Here is a 23,625-nt window from a genome sequence, read left to right as displayed (position 1 = left end):
ACAGTGCTGTAAGACGAAGCATTATTATTTATTATTGAATTATATTTCAAAGGACGCCCTTCTATGTGTGTAAAAATTCCGGAAAATAATCAACGCAGCAAGCATATAAAAACATAGCTTCTCTACACCAATTGTTCCAAATTTTTCAGTTACTACATTCCGGCAGCCGACGACAAGCGGTGTGCCACCCCTACTTTTACAATTCGAACATTTTGTGCGCAAGTAATACCGAAAATAGGATTCCAACTCCAACAGAAGCGCCAAAACAACGGAAAGCTCTCGTCGCTGCCGGAAAGCTTGCCACGTGCGTGTGTGCAATTGCAATTCAACTCGAAAGGAATTATTTGTTTGCTATTCGGGGCAAAAAGTAAATATTTTTTGGAACATTCATAATTATCTGGTGGTGGCGTTGCCAGCTAACTGTATCGCAACTCTTCTCTTTCAGATATATTTCATAAGGCGTTTCACCACACGACTACAACACTACACATACAATTGTCTCTGTCACGCGCAAGCCTTTCAGACTGCTGTTCCCATCGTGTCGGTCGCTCTTTTGCTCTGTTCGTTCGGTCCGCCTGGCCAGCATTGATTGAAATCGAGTAAAAAAAAAAATAATCGTCGCCGTAGTCTTCGTCGGGTCGCCGTTTACACGCGCCAGAGCCAGTGCCAGAGCTGCAATATTTCGAGACAAGGGACACAAATTATAAGCAAAGCAGAGCAAATTCAAGTGGAGCGCAGCTCAGCCTTTGTGTTTCGTTTATTTTCCAGCGATTTTAGACACAAGTTTGGTTCCGTTTTCGACTCGATAAAAGAAGAACAAAAGAATCGGCGAACGAGCCAGAGCCACACAGACCAACCAAACACTCACACTCACACAACCAAACCAGAAAATCAAATTTCAATCAGAAAATGGCGTTAAAAAGAATCAATAAGGTATGTGAAAAAAAAACAAAAATTCTACAGAAAGCATTTGGCAGCATGAAAAGTTAACAGAATAGTAAATATATATGTGAACAGAAATTTTATGCAAGAAATGTGAAACGTAGAAAGAAGGCACACACACGAAGAGGAAGAGAAAACGATACGAAACGAAAACGTGCAAAAAGGCGAACGCAAAGGGAAAAATGGGCGATGACGGTGTGCATTAATTACTGCGCCTGCAAATAAAAAACAAGTTTAGTTTTTAGTTGTGATCCGATTGGGAAAAGAAATGGCCTAGGATCGGATCGGTTTGTCCTCGGGAGACGGGTGGCGGATGCGGGCGGGATTGATCCTGCTGTGAGAGTGTAGTGGCAACGTGTGCGGGAGTAGTGCAGTCATCGTTTCCGTTACACATGCATTCGAGCGTGTGTATGCTAAAGTGCAATGCAAATGCAGTGTGTGCGTGCGTGTGAGCCGGGCACCTGGACGCATTAATGTAACTGAAGCATACCCTATAGCTCCCCGATGTTACCCAATACACGCTATATACATAGCAGGGCACACTCTACACGCACAAATACACACACACACACGTACACTGTGTGTGTGTGCCAGCGCCGCAGAAAGATCCAGCAAAAAATAAAACAGCAAAAAGAAGCGTATAAAATTAACCTAACCCTACTTTTGCGCTGATAATTCAGAAATAGTGTTGCCCATGCATATATATACATATATACAAATATATATATATATATATATATATGTATATCTACACACGCACACAAATGTACAGACTTCTATATACAATGTCAATGTAGTATGCATAGGTGATGGCAGTGGTCGTCGTGGTAGTACATACAAAGTATGTGTGTGGCGAGTCAATTTCGATAATTATTTTTAAACTAGTGGGCTCCATCCTTGTCCAGCAAAGCAATGTTTTCGCATTGGAATAATACAAATTAAGCAGCAACTGCAGCGCGGAGTGGAGTGTGGAACATGGAGCATGCAATGCGCCTGCTGCTCATTTTCCCCTGATGGTCTATGTACATATCCCCCCGTTCGACTTTAGCACGTAGCATTTGCCTCGCTCTCGCTCATTAGAGAGAGCACCCGGAGTACACCCCTTGCCAGAGAGCGCTTGCTCGCTGCCGGCTCTAAAGGTTGCTGCGTTTGCTGGGGATATTCAGATTTTTGTGCAATATCAGTCGAAATTAACTTTTGTCAGGCAGCCAAATTGTATTAACATTTCGATTTGAGTGGTTCTTGCAGCCGGTTATCATAGTCATACCCCCACAAACACACACGCGAACAGTTTCTCGCCATTGATAGAGCCATCCCGTTCTGACACTCGCTTCTCGCTTTGGTGTCTACCGCTGTCGTCTGACAGCTGGTTGCTTTCGCCTCTTTCTCGCTTCTTACGACAAAGCGAATGGGGCAGAGCCAAGAGTGTCGTTTGTGTGCGTTAGTTAGTGTTGAGAAACGCTGCTTGGCCGCAAAGGGGCCCAAATAATTAGTTATAAATTATAGTTAAACATAATTTACATATAAAATGACTACTTTATTGTTAAAAGTGAGTTCCGTTCCTGCCTAGGCCTGTGCTGTGTATTATGTGAATAACGCTGTGTGTATACCTGTGTTCGTTTTGCGGCTGTGTGTTTGTGTGTGTGTGTGTGCGGGTCTGCTGACTGTCTCGTCGTTGACGCAGCTTAAGCAACAAAAGCAGCGCTGCTGACGCCGCCACCAGCGTCACAGCGCGTCATGGCCATTGAGTTTTTCTTTATTATAAACTTTATTTGTACATACATAAATGAAAACGAAATGGCGAGATATGTGGAAGGAAAAATCAGGAAGTAAAATTGTACTCATTCACGCCCCCAGGAGGTGTTTTCCTCCCGCCCCACTTTACCCTTCCCTCCCCTCTGCTGTGACTTCTTCAAGGTTCTCTCTCTTTTGCTGCTAGCTGTGGCCTCAATTGCCCAAAAAAGAACGAAATCTGCAAATGTGGGAATAAAACCAACCAAAGACCAGCCAGCTCTTTCGCACATGGTTTAAACGCCGATCAAGCTGTTCTCTCTCGCTCTCTCGCTCTCAATCCATCTGTGTCCTCTCTTGGAGTACGTGTTTGTTTGTGTGTTTGTGTTTGTTAGTTTTGTTTTTATTTCTCTCGTACATATGTGTATGTATGACTCATGCAATGAAAGTCGCTCCACTTTGGCGGCGGCGTTGGCGTCTCATAAATGTTACCGTTTCTTAGGTTTTTCTTTCTTTGTAATTTATTTTTGCTCAACAGGTACAAGACGGGATGAGTAAGAGTGAGTGAGTGAGTGCGTGTGAGAGTGGGCGAGAGTGTCAGGCCCAGCAGCAACCTGCACCTTCAAAAAAAATGAATATATAAGACAAGTGTTGTTGTTGTTTTTGTTAGGCAGCTATTTTTGTTATCTTCCCCGCCGCAAATATTTCTTGCTGCTGTAACGTCACAAAGAGAGCCACAGCAGAACATGTAAAAAGAAAGACAACATTTTGGGGTGCCGTTACACATTAACACACACGGTTACATGTGTATGTACATGTGAGATGTTCTTTCCATCTCTCCTTCACCACCCCTGAGCCCTTGTTCTGTGTGTGTTTGTGCTACCTTTCACAGCACAGCTCATCTTTATTCTTTATTTCTTCGTTTTCCGTTTTTTTCGCTTTTTGCCGGTTTACTTTGCACCGCATTCTCTCTCGTGCAGCCTGTGTGTGTGTGTGTGTGTGTGCGCCCCCAGTTGGCAGCTGTGCTAGCTATGGATGGCGGGGGTCGTAGGGTTGGAAGAACATCAGCCGCTCAGCTGTGTGCGTGCGCGAGTGCGACAGAGACAGGGGATGCATTACAAAGCCTGGCAACTGGCAGAGAGGAGAGCAAGAGAGCGCACCATTTGGTTCGGGCCAACGAACTTGATTTTTCGCCTCTCTTCTGGCTGGCCTGGCTCTGCCACGGGCCCGAACTCTCGTATCCACATATAAAAATATTTATATTTTCAAAATGTGTTCAAAAATTCATTCAAATGGCGACAGAACATGCAGCACTATTCACATTTTACATATGTACAATCCTTCTATATACCATACCAACCAATATACATTATGTACTAATCTATTGTTAATTGCTTCCTTTTGTTTATAGGAACTGCAAGATCTGGGCAGAGATCCACCTGCACAATGTTCAGCCGGACCAGTTGGAGACGATTGTAAGTATTCTACAAAGATCTGTATATGGAGACATCATGACCCTCTAAACGTACTGGAGATCTACCAACGGTAGATGATAGGCACAGATAACAGGCACAGATAGCATATAGGCAGCCTATAAGTGGGTTAAGGAGAGTACAATGTGGATGTATCTTTACTCCTTCTAAGGTGTTGCCATACCTTGCATTACAAAACAGTTGTCTTGGAATACACCTCCTAATTAATGGTTATACTCAAATACTATCGATTGAGCATCCACGTCATGGAATCGCTACGTGACTAGGCAGTTATTGTGTGTTTTTTTCTATTGTTGTTTGCTTTTCTATTTGTGGGCCCCACATATTGCTTTTGGTTTATGCTAATTTCTGTATTGCCGACGCTTCAACAGCTGATCGCTCAAAGTCGGACTCCAGCAACAGTTTCCATTGCCTGTACATAGCGGTACAGTACGCGAACTACTGTTATTGAAAACTGTGCGAAAGACACGGAGGGTCGCTCTCCAATGACGTCATATAAAAGTGAAATCGTGTAATTACATCGCATTGCCGAAGGTGATGAATGGTTGGTTGGTTGGTTGGGATGGTGTGGGTGTAGAAACAGCTGAAAATATTTTTTTATGACTGTACTACGACAAGCACTAAAGAAAGAGTAACTTTTGAAGTTAGTTTTTTCCATCACAAAAAGGTGTAAACTTTCGCTAGCATATTACGGATATGAGGAAATTTAACATTAATTATTGGATATTTGTTCAATTTTCCTTAGAGTTCCGTTGTGTATGGGCTCTGCAGACCTCTTCCCTTCCTTCTAGTATTTTATCCTTCTATAACCACTCCTGATCAGCCTTACATTAATGTGTGCTAGTGTTACAGTCGTACTTCTCGGTGAGGAACTTCCGTACAACAAAGTTTTCTATATAACGAATTTATTTCTAGAAGACAAATCAATTCTATATAACGATATATCCCCTTGAGGTTCTCTATATGGAAGTTTGACTGTATAGTCCATAAGTTCAATTCCATAATTCCATGATCTATTACCAATTTTCCTCTAGGTCTTTGTCGAACTTTAAGTGTCTTTTTGGTTGAGAATTTATGGCAATAGATTCGCCTATATCTGAATCCTTTCTTTTTTATAATGTTGGCTTTTTCCTTTATGATTTTCTTCGTTTCTCAGTTCCGCCTCCCCGCGATTACAGATTACACATGATTCAATTTTCATCGTTTACAGATAATTATGGTCGATTATTAAGCGATTTCACTCAATTTCTATCATCAATATTTAATCGTCTATTTAAATTAGTGTGTGTGTGTCTGAATATATATAGATTGTATATGCGAAAATCGCTTCCGTTACTGCTTATCAGGTGGTCTTGCATTTTTCACTCGCCTTATCATCATTATTATCAGTATTTTATTCGGAAAGTGCTCTCATTCGCTCCATACCCCAACCCAACCCGTACCAGGCCCTTGGCCAAAAGTTTCCAAGTCGAGGGGGAAAAACAAAAGAAATTCAATGAAGGGGCGGAGCCTCAAATGCCTGCTGCCCCACCCCCACTCCTCCCCCCATCTGTGTGTTGTGTGTGGACGGGGGTCTTCAATGTATTTATTTACTTAGAGTTTTATATATATTTTAGATCATATTTTTACGCGAGACTGCCACTAAAGTCTAAAGTGATGATCGCAGTCTTAGGCAGAAAGAAATAGATCTCTAAAAGTTCTTAACTTCAGGGATAATGATTTTTTTATGTCTTTTATTTTTCTTTCGATGCATCCTTGCTCTGAGATCTATGCTTCGATAGCCCAAACGCACAGAATGCCTGAAAATTCAAAAAACAAAATGCATGTCGTGTGCATGATGAGGCGTTTTACTGCTCAAATGGAGACTCGCCCATCAGTTTTTGTTAAAAATCCAAAAACCTTTAAATTTCTGATTTGATTGATTCTTTCACGATCTCCTCTAAAGGTAGCAGATGTATTGCCCCCCATAACTTTCTTCGCCCGCCAAGCAATGCCCAAAATCTATTGATTATTAGGCAAGTGGCAGGGGGCAAGTCTCCGACAAGATAAATAAAAGAAGCCCTGTCCATCTCCGACTCCAGTCCAGGTTCTAACTGAAAAACGAGCCATGATTTGTGTAATTATGGTTTCCGGTCAGAAGAGGCGGAGAAGGTGGAGGACAAGGTTGGGGGGAGCTGCTGCAGCTGGGGTAGAACGTCCCAGTTCTCAGCGGTTTGGTTAGAGAAGGTTTTTCTTCTGTTCTTCTTCTGCATGTGACGACACAACGGACTCGCCCTGGGTCCCCGGGGTCCCTGGGATGACATTGACAGTAGAGTAGAGCGGCGTGCAGTAGCTCTGGCCATGGGGCTGGGGCCTGCTCGTGCTTCTCTGTCTCTCTGTCCGTCTGTCTGCCTGTGCTCGAACGAGATAGCAAGCTGCTGGTGTTGCCAGTTGTCGGTGCCAAGGCTCTTTGGCTCTGGCATTGTTTGTTTTTGTTCTTCATACACGGGGCAACGCCAAAGAGCGTGCCAATGAGAGAGGCACAAAGAGAGAGAGAGAGGTGTGCGGGGCGGTGCAATGCAGTTGCTGCTGCATTTGTTTTTGGTAATGAGCGAGCGAGTTGGGCAACACCACCACACATACAGTGAAATGTGGCTAATGGGGGACTTGAGTGGAAAATTTATTGGAAATAATAGTCGTAATTTGTTCCTCAAGGTCGGTTAATGAGACCTAAAGGAGGGAAAAATAATAAAGAAAGTTATTAAATGAATTAATAAGAATATCTTGAGCATTACCAATCTCTATAGGGCTAAAAATCATTGGGATAGTGGGCCAAATAAATAAATAAAATATATTTTAGTTTATTTCATTTATAACAAATATTTGTACTATTTTTATAATATTTTATAATTCATTTTATTTATAAAATCTATTATAATTTATTTATAAAATGTGGCTCAAGGGCGGCCTTCAGGCTGTAATAAAAGCAAGGCAGTGTGAGCGACTCGGTGTTGGTAAACCACGTTTTGTCCACCAGTTTACCGCTGTGGCACATGCCATCTCCGTCTTTCAGTCTAGATTTCTCAGTCCCAATTTCTGTGCCTTCTTGCTTGCGAATGCTCACTGCTTCAAGACCCTGCCTCCCCCCACAAAAAAAACACAAATACCACTTCTCCATAGTGCGATTGCATTTTGTACCCATGTATTTGTTCCACGTACTCGGCCATTATCTGCTCTAATGCGTATTTATCAATGTTTGACTAATGTATCTCTATTTTTTTCCTTCTCTTTTACAGTGTTTCACTGGCAAGCTACAATAATGGGCCCGGTAAGAGGAAGGCCACACAACAGATCAGAACAGATCATGGCTCTATCAAGCAAATATGTCGTTTGATTGATTCTAGAAGATTTAAACTAATTGTCTTGTTGTTTTTGCAGTTGAAGTTCGGATAGAGCAGAACGCTCGGGAAAATGGGAATCAGAAGCGTGCCAAATCACAAAGACTATAGACAATCCATAGGCCAGTCTGTTGTTAGACAGACCTGAGATCTGTGTAAACTTGTAGAAGATATCTGAGAAGGATTATGTTTAGTACACTCTCCTAAAGATGTTTGTGCCAAGCATAACTTTGTTAAACTTATGTTAAATGTTCTAAATGTAAGGTTTTAGGGCCCTTCCAAGACTGCCCGGAAGCGCAAAGTATGGCCTCTAGAGGCTCTATTTCATCATCGTTTTTATGTGAAACATCGACGGAAGTCTTGGAGGAAGAAAACCCGTATCTCGTGCTGAGACTCCTGTCAGTGTTCGCGCTGTTCTCGGAAATTAGTCATGTAGAAATGTATTATTTATATAGGAGACATGCTCTTGGAAACAGGAGTAGCAAGAATATATTGCCACATATTCTATGAAGCTATAGCTGTAGAAGATTTAGGAAAAGTAATGCCTCGATTATCGAGGACTTTAAAATCCCCGAAACACTGCCGCGACGGTTCATACCCCCCTATCCGGACAACCAAGGGCCATACTGGCCTATGTGGGGCCCCGCTGAGGCCCGTCCGGGTCAACCTAACCTAACCTAATGCATAAAGCCAGAGATTAAAGTGATCTGCATATATAATAAACAAATGCATATTCTATGAGAATATATACTGAAGATTATAGCCCAGAGAGGTAGTAATTCCTTAGGCATTAATGGCCTAAACGTTAGTCTAAACAAATTTTGAGTACTACGTAGTTGTTCGATAGGGTTTTGAAGGCACTTTCATTCAGTTCAACTAAAATCATTTCATTCCTTTTTCCAACGTAAAAAATCAACAAGACAAAATATTAGTTATTTCCTTCTTTGAAAATGTTCGAATAATTATTTACTTACTTCTGCTTATCATTTGTAATCTTTTGCAGCCGGACAGCCCTTATCAAGGAGGTGTATTCTTCTTAACTATACATTTTCCAACAGACTATCCCTTTAAGCCACCAAAAGTGGCTTTTACAACGCGCATATACCATCCAAACATCAACAGCAATGGATCGATTTGTCTCGATATATTAAGATCTCAGTGGTCGCCAGCATTAACTATTTCAAAAGGTATCGTATTACAAAATTTTTGATGAATTTTGTGGAATACTAAATCGGATTTTCTCTCTATTTGTTTGCAGTCTTATTATCAATTTGCTCTCTACTCTGTGATCCCAATCCAGACGATCCGCTTGTTCCAGAGATTGCCCGAATATATAAAACCGATCGGGAAAAATATAATGAGCTGGCACGAGAGTGGACTAGAAAGTATGCTATGTGATGCGTTCCAGATTGCAGTCCAACAAAAACAATAACAGCAACAACAACAACATCAGCAACAACAACAGCAGCAACAACAAAAACAGCAGCAGCCAGCATAACACCAACAACAATTTGCAAAAATAGTCAAAAATACCCAAGGGAATGGATCAGCTGCAGCCGCAATTTTGTTATTACTGGCAACAGCCGCCGGGCGGTTGACCACAAGAACAAGTTCAATAGCAACAACAACAATATCAGCAGGAGCTGCGGCTACAGCAAAAACAACAAAAACATCCGAATTTGCAGTCAACCCAACAAAAGAAATAACCGTTACACCAACACCAACAAGATCTGGAACAACAACACCAATGGCAGCAACATGAAATTGCGCTCCTGCCGCTGCCGTCGCCTCCGCCTGAGTGGCAGCATTCAAATCAACAAAAACAATAGCCGTCACAAGGGGAACGAGGGTCGTGCAGCAGTAGCAGAAGGAACACCAACACCAACACCAACAACATCGGTAGCAGCAAGCAACTCAACTGGCGGCATCAGCAGATTGGTGTAAGCAGACTGCGGACTCTTTGATCTGGTACTGGTACTGGGAATGAGAGGGTAATGTTTGACCGAACAGCAGAAGCAGCAGCAAACGGCGCAGAGCAGCAGCAACACAGAAATAAATGGAAATAATTTAATAATAATTACTGAGAAAAAAAAATTATGTAAGCATTAAACATTAAAAGCTAGACAGCTACCAACAACACAGCATCAAACATAATAAGTTTAAATACAAAGAAAAACAAAACTACAAATAAAAAATCAGCTGGAAAAATTATTATTATTATTATATTATATTTAAAGAACCGGAAAAATAAAAATTACAAAAATTCAATTTCAACATCAAAGAACTCAAAACAGAAACACCGCCATTGTGGATCGTATCTGTGGATCCTGTGGAAGTCATCAAGTGCCGCCTGCCACACACCACTCTTCTGATTTGTAGAGTTTCTCTTCATCCCGAAGGAAGACATCTTTTGTTGTTGAGACAGCGAGAGACCAGGAACCACACAGGATAATCATAGGGGCTAAGGGACTTATATGTGGGCTATATAATTTCTACAAATAAAGCTCAGAATGAACGGATAAGAAGGAACGCTATTTTTCCTACCACCAAGCAGAACCTCTATCTGTGCCTTAAGCTCTAATTTTAAGATCTGGATACCGAGGTAGAGCAGGAGTCCCTGCTAGCCAGTTCTGTTTTTCCACAAATTCGATTGCTTTTATGTATTTTTGTTAGTTTTTTTTACAAAAATTATTACAAAATGTGTTTCTTGTGGCTTGAATGCTGTTAAATATAAAATTACATTTTTTAAGCTAAGATTCATTTGAAATGTGTGCAAAATAGATCTATAGTCGAGTGGTTTTACGGCTCTTCTGACTCTTCTGAAAATCTTATGCTTTAGAGCTTGTTATTACAGTTTTGTCTTATAGCACAATGGGATTTCCAGGTTTAAATGGTTGGGTATTTAAGAAATCTTTTCAGTTGCTTTTAGATTATGTTCTCCTCGACTTAAGACTTTTAGTCGATCTTAAGGCAATTCTTTTTTAAGCATATGTACAGGAAATTCTATAATTCTGTTTTGAAGTTTGTGTAAATCATGGCTTACCTTTAAGGGTAGCATTCATAAAAGAATCCTGAACAGATATCAAAGAAAATAAGACCAAAATGCAACCCAATTTTGTTCAAGCACGAAATCAGAAAGGAACACCAATAGGGATAGCAAATGTGAGGGGATTACTTCTGTTTTCTTATGCTTACAATCCATTATAAACAAAATAAGTAGATGTATGGATGTATAGATGCCATTTGGAGGAGAGGAAATGTTTAAAAAAGAGTTTTGAATGAAGGTCCAGCACTAATATTTATCTGAAAACAGCTGTCATTCAGGGCCAGATATCTTTATATATCCTTATACTGTGTTGGACCTTAAAAGTGCTGCAAATGGTAGTGAAGATTCACCGATTAACAGCGTACTTCTACAGATGCGAAGAGAGTTTGTGCTAGATATACATTTCGGGTAATAAGATAATTTTTATAGGGCCATTAAGCTGTTCCAATTTGCGTGTGTGTTCAGTAATTCTTGTCACATCATTTTTATAGGGCGAGTGAGTGAACGCTTTAACTTTCAAATAAGCCGCTTAAAAGCTTTCGTGCTGGAAATGGCTGACAGAGCAGCTTTCGTAGGTCCAGTCCAAAATTTGCCAATCAAAATTAAATGTCCGCCAACTGGTTGGAAGTCAATGCGAAGGGCATTTGCAGTCGTGGTCACCGCACACACACACAAAGAGAGAGAGAGCGAGGGAGATGGATGGTTACAGCATGCTAAATTTGCATCATCATCAATTCAAAAGATTCGATTCAAACAACAACAACCATGGTCTCGCTTCTCGCTCTGGCCAAAGAGCACCAAAGTTTCGTGGAGAGCTTTTGCTGCCGATCGCTGCTCTTTCGTTCACTCTCTCTTCCGCTCTTCCGCGCAGAAAGCATTTGCTGGCGACTGTGCGGATTTTTCAGTTTCAGTTATTTTTTTCCCGTGCGGCGAGAGGTTCGCGAGAACATTTTCAGCAAATTAAAAATTCGTGTGGAATTTCTAAAAAAAGTAATTCAAAATCAATTGAAGATTTTTTCTTATAAGCTGAATGAGACAAGACGCGTGTGCACGTGCTTACAATTGCTGAAGAAAAGAGAGAGATGGAGAGGAGAGAAGAGAAGCGCCAGCAACAGGTCGACCTAAAAAATTGTCTTTAGAAATTTTGGTTATGCAAACAGTTTTGGGAGCAAGAAAGAGAGAGAGATACAAATTGTAATTGTTGAATTGAAAAACAAACTCAACTGGCAATGCATTTGCATCGGTTCAAGTGTGTATATTTGGCTTTGGGGTCACGGAAGAGTGGATAGAGCAGTCCTACCAACATGCAATGTTCTGGGCAGAGAAACAACCGCCTGGCTTGGCTTAAGCTCACAAGTCAGGCCGAGCTTCAAAGAAAAGAGAGCGAGAGAGAGCCGCTTTCTATGTGGACTCCAACATGGCAACAGCACGCAGAGAGCTCTTCTGCACTTAACACCCCCCATCCCAAGTGTCTTTTGTTTAGGCGCACGTCTCGATTTTCGCACCGATTCGCGAACATGCCCCATGCCAATGCCGGTGCCAGTCCCGCGACGAACATCTGTTTGCGAATGAAACCAGAAACGTAAACAATTTCTAATCAACCGTAAACTCTATTCGTTCTGTCCAGGCTTCGAGATGAGTCCCCGGCCGCACGATATCCTCGAGGCAAACGCCGAATCGGAATGCCTGAGCGTTGCCGAGTCGGCGTGCTACATTCGCCAGGCGGCGGCAAAGGATGGTGCCGCTGATAGTGGCTGCTGGGTGAGTACTGATAGTGGTAGAGAGCACCAGAATGAGTACAAAGTACAAAGTCCAGGCAAAGTTTTTCTTTGCGAAACACAATAACAGTACATTCAATCCATATGTTGTTTGAGTTTTTCCTGTGTAATAAAGAGGGATTTATTTTCCATCAATCGCATGAGACTTCCAAAGAAAAACTTTTTTTCCGCTTAAAATCATGAAAGGCTAAACTTTATAAGAAAACAGTTGTTTTTGAAGTGTGTTTAGACGCCTTTACATGTGTGCCTACACTTTTAAACAAATATTCTTCAATCTAAAAGCAAAATCATTAAGGAAGTTGAGTCAAGAGTTTAATCTTTAGCGGCAACTCCTTTGGGCAGACATGTCTATATATACATATGTACTATATTAATTTATTACCCTTGCCCTCTTAAAAAACTGTATAACATCAGCTTGATTTTAGATTAATTCCCACTTTGTTTCAATTTGCAAAAAAAAATTTTAAAAACTTTACTGAGAAAAAAATTTAAATCGTTAAAATGAAATTTACTGATAACACTATGCAAAAACACTTTTTCTTTACGAAGCAAACAAATTTTTTCTTGGGGTATTTTCTGTTCAAGATTTTTTGTAATTTAAATGGGGAATTTTTTAACATTTTTTTAGTGGTAGCGTTTCCTTTTTTTTTACATAACCTAACTTAACTTATCTGGCATCTGTTTGTAATAAAATTTGCAATTCTGAAAACGCGGATAAATGCAGCCATAAAACAATTTGTACCCAGATGGTTGTATATTTTCGTAGGTCTTTTTTATACCCGATACTCAAAATGAGTATTGGGGTATATTAGATTTGTGGTAAAAGTGGATGTGTGTAACGTCCAGAAGGAATCGTTTCCGACCCCATAAAGTATATATATTCTTGATCAGCATCAATAGCCGAGTCGATTGAGCCCTGTCTGTCTGTCCGTCCCCTTCAGCGCCTAGTGCTCAAAGACTATAAGGGCTAGAGCAACGATGTTTTGGTTCCAGACTTCTGTGATATGTCACTGCTACAATAATATTTCAAAACTTCGCCCCGCCACTTCCGCCCCCACAAAGGACGAAAATCTGTGGCATCCACATTTTTAAAGATACGATAAAACCAAAAACGCAGAATCGTAGAGGATGACTATATGTTCTAGAGTGTAAAATCTCAACCAGATCGTATAATTATTATAGCCAGAATCAAGAAAACACAGGTTTCATGGTCGGCTTTGCCAATTGCAATATATGAGTTCAAGGATCTCAGAACCTATAAGAGCCAGAGCAACAAAATTTGGTATCCATACTCCTGTGATATCGGACCTTGACCGTTTCGTGTCCAAATTTCGCCACACCCCCTTCCGCCCCCGCAAATGACGAAAATCTGGGGCATCCACAAATCTCAGAGACTATTAAGGCTAGAGTAACCAAATTTGGTATCCGCACTTCTGTTAGATCTTACTAAAAAACGTATATCTCAGAATTTCGCCCAACCCCCTTCCGCCCCCACAAAAGGTGAAAATCTGTTGCATCCACAATATTGCAGATTCGAGAAAACTAAAAACGCAGAATCATAGATAATGATCATATCTATCAGATTGCTGAATCTGGATCAGATCGGATCATTTTTGTAGCCAAAAGCAAGAAATCAATTTGCAGTGGCTACGCAGCGCCCGACGCCACGCTCAGACTGATTTTCTGTCTCTCTCGCACGCAGTCTTTGTCGTGTCGTTTAATATTAGCGGCGTCTGCCGGAGGAGAGCCATACTGACTTAGTATCGGGTATTAATGTAGAGTTGCGGTCTCCGCAGCAACTCACAACGTTCCCCCTCGTTTTTATTGGTTTCCTTTTCGTTTTGGCCCGTTTTCCGTTAATTTGCTGCGCTTCGGTTTTTCTTTCTCTTCGTTCTGTTTATTGTGTTTGTGGCGCTTCCCATTCCGTTTCGGTTGGGTTCGGTTCGTCCTGTGCATTCATCCTTTGCTTTGTTCTTTCGTTTGCTTTTAATTCATTTAGGTTTTTCCGCCTGTTCATTTTGATTGATTACCACTTTAATTGCGGATATTAAATGACAAGACCAGCCCCCAGCCCGCAGCCCCCTAGTTGGAGGACATAGAATATATTCCATTCCCCCATTTGATTCCTGCATGATTTGTAGTTATTCCATGACACAGACATGGATTTGCACAGCGACTAAATGAAAGACCAGTCGTCTTTTCAAATTACGAGTGAATATAGTTTTTGGGGCGTGCATCAAAGGACAAAGGAAATAAATCTATGGAAAATAAATTAGGGCTTAAGGAATTTGAAAACTGCTGTACAAATAGTAGATATATTTATTTGTTTGAAAACCAGCAAAAAATGTATATTTAAAAATTCCTTTGGTCGTCTAAAAGGAATGTGGAATGGGCATGCTGCAAATAGATATATGTATCTATAGTTATCGAAGGCCAAGAAAGGACTGTACTTACTTTTTATTTCGCAGCGTAATTTGCAAACAGATTAGCAAATAACGCACCAGAAGCCTAATTGGCCATTTTTAAGATCGATTGATCCTTTGGAGTGGAAAGGTTTAATTTTGCAGAAACTCGTTAGTTTACGGCTTACCACATCCTGGCCTTGCGTCTGCTGGCCCATCGTCTTTTATGGACCCCTCCGAAGGATCATTATAAGAACTCAAATCAGTGGCTGTGGAAGATTCATCATGATCTTTTTGAGAGCCCCCTTCAGCCATAAAATACTCCGAGTCTTCCGAAGTAGTGGAGCTGGAGGAGTAGGTATCCTCATAGATAATATTCGGTTCGGCCATCACTCGGAATGTTCGATTATATTTAAGATTTTCAAAAATAGAAGCACCAACGAAAATATCACACAATTTTTGGGACTGTGATTCGTTTTTCCGGAGTGTTTCGGAAAATACTGCTTAGATGTGGATTTTTATACCCGATACTCAAAATGAGTATTGGTGTATATTAGATTTGTGGTAAAAGTGGATGTGTGTAACTTCCAGAAGGAATCGTTTCCGACCCCATAAAGTATATATATTCTTGATCAGCATCAATAGCCGAGTCGATTGAGCCCTGTCTGTCTGTCCGTCTGTCCGTCGGTCCGTCCGTCCGTCTGTCCGTCTGTCCGTCCCCTTCAGCGCCTAGTGCTCAAAGACTATAAGGGCTAGAGCAACGATGTTTTGGTTCCAGACTTCTGTGATATGTCACTGCTACAATAATATTTCAAAACTTCGCCCCGCCCACTTCCGCCCCCACAAAGGACGAAAATCTGTGGCATCCACATTTTTAAAGATACGATAAAACCAAAAACGCAGAATCGTAGAGGATGACTATATGTTCTAGAGTGTAAAATCTCAACCAGATCGTATAATTATTATAGCCAGAATCAAGAAAACAATTTTATTCTTTCTCGCTCTGTCTCTCTCTAACACACAGGTTTCATGGTCGGTTTTTCCAATTGCAAAATATGAGCTCAAGGATCTCAGAACCTATAAGAGCCAGAGCAACCAAATTTGGTATCCATACTCCTGTGATATCGGACCTTGACCGTTTCGTGTCCAAATTTCGCCACACCCCATCCGCCCCCGCAAAAGACGAAAATCTGGGGCATCCACAAATCTCAGAGACTATTAAGGCTAGAATAACCAAATTTGGTATCCGCACTTCTGTTAGATCTCACTATAAAACGTATATCTCAGAATTTCGCCCCACCCCCTTCCGCCCCCACAAAGAACGAAAATCTGTTGCATCCACAATATTGCACATTCGAGAAAACTAAAAACGCAGAATCATAGATAACGACCATATCTATCAAATTGCTGAATCTGGATCAGATCAGATCATTTTTATACCCAAAAGGAACAAATCAATTTGCACTGGCTACGCAGCGCCCGACGTCACGCTCAGACTGATTTTCTGTCTCTCTCGCACGCACTCTTTGTCGTATCGTTTAATATTAGCGGCGTCTGCCGGAGGAGAGCCATACTGACTTAGTATCGGGTATAAATGTAGAGTTGCGATCTCCGCAGCAACTCACAACGTTCCCCCTCGTTTATTATTATTTTTACTTTAAAAACTCACGAAAAGTCGAAATATTGTTGTATTTTTTTTTGTCATGTATTTGATTTATGTTTGATTATATAATAATAATAATCATACAATTTTTTGTATATTTCCTTAAAGTTTTATTTTTTTTATTTTAACTTTAAAAACTCAGGAAAAGTCGAAAAAAAGTATTTCTTGTGTTTTCATATTTTATTTTTTTAGCTGCATTATTTTGGTGTTGTTTCAGGTTTGTTTCTAATAGATAAACAAGCTTAGATCGCATTAGTACCTATACAAATCTTGAAACACCTTTCTTTCATGGGTGCAAACATGAATTATCTATAGACCTGCTCTAAGACTCTAAAACAACATTTAAAGCATTGATTCTACGTTAAGTACATATTTATTTATATGAAAATATATACATTGTATGTATATATATGTACATACATGACCCCGCGCACCTGCTCATATCTGTGACGAAACGACACGTGCATCGTGCATCGAGCATCGCGCATCGAGCATCTGCTGAAAAAAGCCACACGCTGAACGGCGTAGCGAAAGCTCATTGGGCCGAGAGCGAGCGATCGTTGGCTAACCTTAAAGAAAAGTAGCAGAGTGCGCTATTTTTGCCATCGCCAGGCCAGGCCTCAGGGCTGCTGGCGCACTAGACGGCTTCGAGCGATTGGAGTCAAGGTCGGGCTGAGCCTCAATTATGGACTGCTGCAAGGGGGACCGGGACGGTTTGTGACCGATTAGAGCTTGCCACACCATACCGATATCTGGTTATGCATTATGTTTACATTATGTTGCGAAAGCCCTCGGCTCACGCGGAATTCCTCTGAAGTTCAACGAAAGCCAAAACGGGTTTCGATTTTTATTTACGACTCTCTCGAATGCGCTTAAAACGAATCTTGCATCCGTATTTTGAGATCGTGCACAGCAATTACAACGTCAACAGCCGGAGAAAAGCTCAATCCCTCGCAGCTTATGCAACTCTGTTTACAAATTGTTCTCAATGAACAGGGTGAATGTGCCCCACCTATTGACACTGATCACTGATTGACTTTGTATACCCTGCAGAAAGTTTTTAGCTTTAACACTAGTCAACAGCAAAAAAAAAACACTGCCATTAAATCCAAATATTTTTCCAATATTTTTTTATAAATAGGGGTTTTTATTGAAAAAATTTCAAATATTTTTTTTTCAGAGGTAATTTTAGAATGTTTTGCATTTTGAAAAGCTATTGAATGCAACTTTCAAACGGTATTGAAAACTGTACCTTAAGCTGTGAGCTTTAAAATTCCAAATTTAGTATTTTTTCGGTGTTTTCGAATGAAATTTGAATTTTTAAAAATCAGATAAAGTCGAAAATAAATGTTATTTGTGCTGTTTTATGTTTTACTTATATAGGAACGATCATTAGGCCTTGTTTATTATAAAAATTACAAGATTATATATGGTAAACAAATATTTTATAATTTTTTTAATAGAAAACCCAAACTATAAAATAAAATTGGCAAAATATTTTGTTTTGTATCAGAATTTAATGGCTCTTTTTTTTTTTTTTTTTTTTTTTTGTAAAATTATGTTTTTTTTTATCAGAAAAAGTAGATGTGATGGTAGGGTTTTTTTTTTGGCTGTTGACTAGTGTTTTATGTTTTATTCCTAATTTAAGGTGTTCGAAAATCGATAGTTTAACGCCTAGGCTATAGCCATTTGAAGCAATTCCCTGAATCAAATAAAAATAACAAAAATACCAAGACTTTGTTTACTAGTGTAATTTATACACCCAGAGAAGGGTTCATTTTCGAACCGAGATTTACGCGATTAAATTACTTTCAGGAGAAAATAACAAATTTGTTACGGAATGTTTTATTAAGAGTCGGAGTGCATATGTATGTATTTTTCCAAGATATCATATACGAAAGTGATTGCCTGGAAATGTTTATAGAATTCAATTATAAACCGTTCATTGCGGAAATCTAAACAAATGTGGGCGACCAGTTGTCAAGAGGCGATCTGCTCTCTGCTCGTAAGCGCGTTCAACCCGACTCCGACTTGAGTGGTTATATAATTTGTATGCGGGTAGGTAGGGTACCAACAACATGGCTTGACCGAAATAGGCCGCTTGCACAACCGATGAAAGCTCTCATCAGCAATGAAATTTCGCATAATTTCGGCATAACTGTCGACCCCCCTCTCAGGCAAGCTTTGGGGGCACTCAACAAAACATTCTGCAACCTCAGATGCTGTAGTTCAAAGCTTGAGAGCTTTTACGATTTCTGTTGGCCCCACATTGAGGGGATCTTGACGGGTTTTAGTTGCCCGCTGGATAGCGATCGCAACGGTTTATGCCAGTTCTGCGCCTCAGTTGGAAAAGTGGAGATACTTCCCTAAGGAGACGCGAACCCACTTTCAAAAACGTTTTTCGAAATCAAGTGCTCAAACAACAAAGATTAATATATTTTTGTGTAATTTATAAACATCCAAAGTGCTTTTAGTGATAATTATTGAAAAATGGAGACCACTATTGTCACCACAACAACAACAACCACAAACGATTTGAGGCGCTGCAAAAAGATAGACGTAAGCCATACCCAAAAATAAATCAAAAGTGTTTGTGCGGGACACACGTAACGAAAGTACGTCAATGGGGAATTAATTGCACATCCTGTTCCATTAGGTACGGTTCTAGTATTTGTCGACAATTAACTATTAGTAAGTCTCTCGGGATTTTCGTTTTGTGTCGGTGTTTATTTGCTGAAAATATTTGATAATTGCACGGTGTCAAGTTGTTGAATCGCAGACACCCTCCCGCCATTTACAGCTGGTGCTGCAGCTGTTTTCCACACGCAAAGCGTGTATGTGCACCCAAGCGAAAATGTTGGTGATTCCAAATATTCAAATGCAAAAATATTTGTGTATAAATAATCAATTTTTATGTGTATGTAATGGTTTTTTTTATTATAAAAAATACAAAAACGGAGAGAACAAATTTTTTTTTTTAAAGTACGAGACATCCAAATTGTAATGCAGATTTTAATGATTCCAAATTGATAATATAAATTAATGTGTGAAATTAATGCGACCCATTGCTGTCATTTTTTTGTTGCTATAAAAAAACTTTTTGGAAGGTAGACAACTTTTAAAAAAATTCAATACAATTTCAAGCCTGAAACCCAAAGTACCACAAACTTCAAAAATGGTTTTTAATGGTTGGATTTTAAACAAAATATTATCTTACTGCCAAGTCCTTATGTTTTCTGTCTATCGAGTGATACTTTAACAACGAAAATTCTTTACTATTTCACAGCCTTCCTTTTTGTACCCAAAACTATTCTTCACTTTAAAAATTCTTTGCTATTTCACTGCCTTCCTTTTTGAACACAAAACATAAACAGCAAATTATAAAAAAAAAATGTAAATACCTTAGATTTTCCAGACTCATTGAAATTATATCCAGAATTCTCTTTGTTTTGAAATCAATGCCATCCACCGACTGTACTTACATTTCCCTTTGGGTGTGTAGTGCAGTCCGAACCGTTTATGGGCGCGACAAGTGCAAAAACAAAAAGCTCTCTAAAGAATGCACACACAGGGACTGCCATACGTGTTGTAAACAATAAACAGTACGTCATCGAAATGAAATGGATAAAGCACTTGCACACACACCCACACACACACACATGCACACACACACAGATAGAGAAGCAGCTCCCACACTTGCAGTCTGTTGTTGTTATTCGAAATGTGCATTAGTCGTATAAGTGGGGAAACTGTATAAACAAATTACAGTCAAGCCCCCTTTTGGCTGTTGTTTTTGTTGTTGTTGCCATTGCTATTGCTATTTCTATTTATTTATGGGGTTGCTAGTGCTGCTGCTGTTGTTGTTGTTGTTTTTATTGCAATTTCGCAATGGATATTATGAGACTCGCTCGCGAAACCAGAAACCAATACCAGGAACCGCAACGCACATATACGTAGACACTTACACACACAAAAATTAATAATAATTAAATCTGAGACACCAAAAAGAATTATTTGTAAACTTCGGTGTCAATCGTAGACCAACCAGGAATATGATAGGATTTTATTAACGATTTTTAAAAAATGTAACTTAAATTTATAAATTAAAATTAAACTTAAAACCGAACTTAGGTTCGGTCATATTTATAAATATTTATTCTTTTTAGCTGATCCTTAGCCATAATATATGTATGTATATACAGGCCATATTTTTCTGCAAAAAACAATAAAGAGAGTAAAAGATTTAGGTTCTATAAGATAGGAAAAATACCATAATATTTGAATTAAATTGTCCTTAAACCAAGCCAAAACTGTAGCTAAAATTATAGAAAAATTCGAGTTCAATAAATATATATAAACCCCTATCCTCAATCTCAAAATTTTGCCTTAAAAGGGTTCCGACTGTAATTTAAAAACACGCGCAAGTGCATTCGTCTTGCCGCCAATTTTTGGTTCAAGCCAGAAAACATTCTGCAAAGGGACAACACGAAAAGCCCCATAACACACACACATAACCAGAAGATAATACAAATAAATTTTGCACACAAATCAATTATAAAACTAAATATAAAACAGTTGCCAGGGTCTAGCCGAAAAGGCGGAAGAATCAAAAGCAAAAACCCCCAGAAGAATACTCGTATCTGTGCTGTACCCAATTCATATCGAATGAGCCGGAAAACTAATTGATAACATTTTGTTTCTTCGACTCTTTCAGCTCGATGGCCAACTGGTCGGGTCAGCATCGGAGACGGACGCATCGCATCAGTTTCCGTCGAATGAAGAGCCGAATGTACTTGGACATGGCCCCAGCTACGATGAGAAGAGATTCAAATGGCTGTGCAATTTCGATGAGGTGAGTGGAACGAACGGTTTACGGAGTCGTAACCATGTCTTGGGGGTCAATTTGGCATCAATTGTCGCGCACACTGAATTTTAATTGATCGCAAATTGTTTTTGGCGCACTGACAAAATGCGCAATCGGTCAGGGGCAAGAAAGACAAGCCCACCATTTTTCTATCAATTTACATGCATTAAACATATTGTCATTATCATTGGCCATTGGGCATTGGCTGCCTCGGCGGTGTGTGCCTAAACAATTGGCGTTCGCTGGCTGAAAAAAAGCCTATGAAAACGCTGGCAGCAATTGCAAAATAATACAATTAAACAAACCAAAAAGCCAACTAAATCAAGGTCACAAAGCCACAATAAAGCAACACAACATCGAGCAGAGGGCCACAAATAAAAAGAAGCTACTGTTTGAGTCTCGTATTTGTATAATGGGAAAAACCTCAGGTTTATATAGTACGTATGTATTTGTTTCGTAGCTTTAAAAGCTGGTAAATCCCATGTGAGGGCATTACATGAAAGTCTTAAAGATCTCTTAACTGAAGATCTCTCAACTGATAGCCATTTCATATGATATTCCACTAAAACACTGTTAGTTGCTTAAATTAAATCAATTAATTTCATTTACTTTTAATTGAACCCTGAACAGAATTGGCGCTCTACCCGTAAATTGGGCTCGATGCCAGCCACACAAAAACTTTGCTTCCATTTACAATTCTCTGTGCCATTTTTTTTTTTCGATGTGGAGCGCATTTGATTTGCATTTATTTTCCTATTCTTTGCAATATTTAATTGGTGTTTGATCGGTGTGTTGCAGGCCCCCAGCCATCTGAAGTTCAATCCGTACATCCGACGCGGCTACCGTACATTCCTCTCGAACAAGCTGTGCCTGCAGAGCATTTTCTGGTGGACCAACGAGACGGTGAGTGAATCGAATACAGACCATTTTCATTTGAATTTTAATTTTGGTTTTTGTTCTTTTTGTAGATCAATATCTGGAGCCATCTGGCTGGGTGCATACTCTTCATTGCCCTGACGATCTTTGACTTTCAGTTCCTGCGCATCCACGCCCCGTTGACCGATCAGGTGCTGGTCGTCTGTCTGCTGGTCTGCTTCTGCCTGTGCATGCTGATGTCCGCCATATATCACATATTCTCGTGCAAATCGGAGGAGCACTATGAGCTGTTCCTGTCGGTCGATTTCCTGGGCATATCCCTCTCGCTGGTGGCCATCTACATAAGTGGAATGTACTATGCCTTCTGGTGCCACACCTTTCTGCGCACTCTGTACTCGACCATTGCCATGGGCATGTTCGGCCTGGCCATCGCTGTGCAGATACCCAAACTGAATGTCTCCATGAACGGCAAGGTGGCAGTGCTGTTGCTCTGGTCCGCGTACGGTGTCATTCCTCTGGGCCACTGGGCCGTGGCGATGGGTGGACTGGAGAACGAGCTGGTCCGGGTAAGTCCACATTAGCCTTGGTCCTTGCCTTACAAGAAATGCTCATCGGATTTGATATCTTGCAGCTGATGGCTCCCCGCATTGTTGTCATGTACCTGCTGTGCCTCATCGCCTTTGTGTTCTATGCGGCCAAGATACCGGAGCGCTGGTTCACGGGCAAGGTGGACTTTGTGGGACACTCGCACAACTGGTGGCACCTTATCATCGTGGCCGCCTTCTACCACTGGCACAACACCGGGCTGGTGTATGCCGAGTACCGCTTGAACAACGGCTGCAGTGCGCCGATCCTCTCCTGAGGGCCCGGCTCCGGCAGCGGGACTCTCCTGCTACGCCTAGTGTAAATAGCTTATGGAGCCCTCTATATCTGCATATTAACTAATATTTAGTTGTAGTTGTTGACCGATATGATTAATTTATGTATAGCTTACTGTTTAGTTAGGGTTTCGTATTAGTCTATCCACGAGTCAGTCGGCACTGCACGAGCGGAGCGGAAGGTGCTAATGTCTACCCTTCTTTCTTTCTATCTTTAATTTCCTTTGAAGATGTTTCCTTTCTGAAATTGCATGTGCCTTGAGCTGAAGCTGTGTTAGTCTTGTTGACTCCATTTTTATAAATACTTTAAATGCAAATACAATATCGAAAGTACAAAACATTTCAAATGATTTTTTAACGGTACATGAAGTGAAATGAAATTGCTGCCATATACCATTATATACCGTAAACATACATAAAATACCGTAAAAGGTAGCCCTGGACTCTACTCGAACGAAATCGATAGATGGATATCGGCTGGTGATCAAAAGGATGCCATGTAATTTGTTCCTTTTGTGTTGGCCCGCAAGATTCGAATCCCAAATGTATTAAAGCGCGACTATTATCCGTTTTCG

The 23,625-nt window shown here is 40.4% G+C and overlaps 2 protein-coding genes and 1 long non-coding RNA gene across 6 annotated transcripts; 2 read left to right on the top strand and 1 right to left on the bottom strand.

Annotated features, from left to right (window-relative positions):
• Window positions 1-149: 149 nt before the first annotated feature.
• On the top strand, window positions 150-9,692 carry LOC108154929 (ubiquitin-conjugating enzyme E2-17 kDa). 3 transcript variants are annotated; one of them, XM_033389103.1, is made up of 6 exons: window positions 150-367; window positions 446-933; window positions 4,085-4,148; window positions 7,442-7,473; window positions 8,547-8,730; window positions 8,802-9,692. In XM_033389103.1, exons 2-6 carry the CDS (start codon window positions 910-912, stop codon window positions 8,939-8,941), a joined length of 444 nt encoding a protein of 147 aa, XP_033244994.1. In that variant the 5' UTR covers window positions 150-367; window positions 446-909; the 3' UTR covers window positions 8,942-9,692. The 3 variants fall into 3 exon arrangements, with proteins under 3 accessions (XP_033244994.1, XP_017140882.1, XP_017140881.1); XM_017285393.2 differs by lacking the exons at window positions 150-367; window positions 446-933 and adding an exon at window positions 1,117-1,137; XM_017285392.2 differs by lacking the exons at window positions 150-367; window positions 446-933 and adding an exon at window positions 2,456-2,491.
• A 1,916-nt stretch (window positions 9,693-11,608) lies between these two features.
• Window positions 11,609-23,390, top strand: LOC108157482 (progestin and adipoQ receptor family member 3). 2 transcript variants are annotated; one of them, XM_033389102.1, is made up of 6 exons: window positions 11,609-11,704; window positions 12,217-12,350; window positions 21,147-21,284; window positions 22,095-22,199; window positions 22,265-22,738; window positions 22,804-23,390. In XM_033389102.1, exons 2-6 carry the CDS (start codon window positions 12,225-12,227, stop codon window positions 23,032-23,034), a joined length of 1,074 nt encoding a protein of 357 aa, XP_033244993.1. In that variant the 5' UTR covers window positions 11,609-11,704; window positions 12,217-12,224; the 3' UTR covers window positions 23,035-23,390. The 2 variants fall into 2 exon arrangements, with proteins under 2 accessions (XP_033244993.1, XP_017145058.2); XM_017289569.2 differs by lacking the exons at window positions 11,609-11,704; window positions 12,217-12,350 and adding an exon at window positions 18,740-18,991.
• LOC117187118 lies at window positions 14,338-15,287 on the bottom strand. The gene is made up of 3 exons (XR_004471898.1): window positions 14,958-15,287; window positions 14,822-14,905; window positions 14,338-14,764 (listed from the first exon to the last, which is right to left on the bottom strand). It is a non-coding gene; the product is annotated as an uncharacterized LOC117187118 (long non-coding RNA).
• Window positions 23,391-23,625: the final 235 nt, after the last annotated feature.

This window comes from Drosophila miranda, chromosome 2, assembly GCF_003369915.1.
Source record: "Drosophila miranda strain MSH22 chromosome 2, D.miranda_PacBio2.1, whole genome shotgun sequence".
In the NCBI taxonomy this organism is placed as follows: domain Eukaryota; kingdom Metazoa; phylum Arthropoda; class Insecta; order Diptera; family Drosophilidae; genus Drosophila; species Drosophila miranda.
The sequence above is the reverse complement of the archived record's forward strand: the minus strand, read 5'-3'. Positions and strand labels throughout refer to the sequence as shown.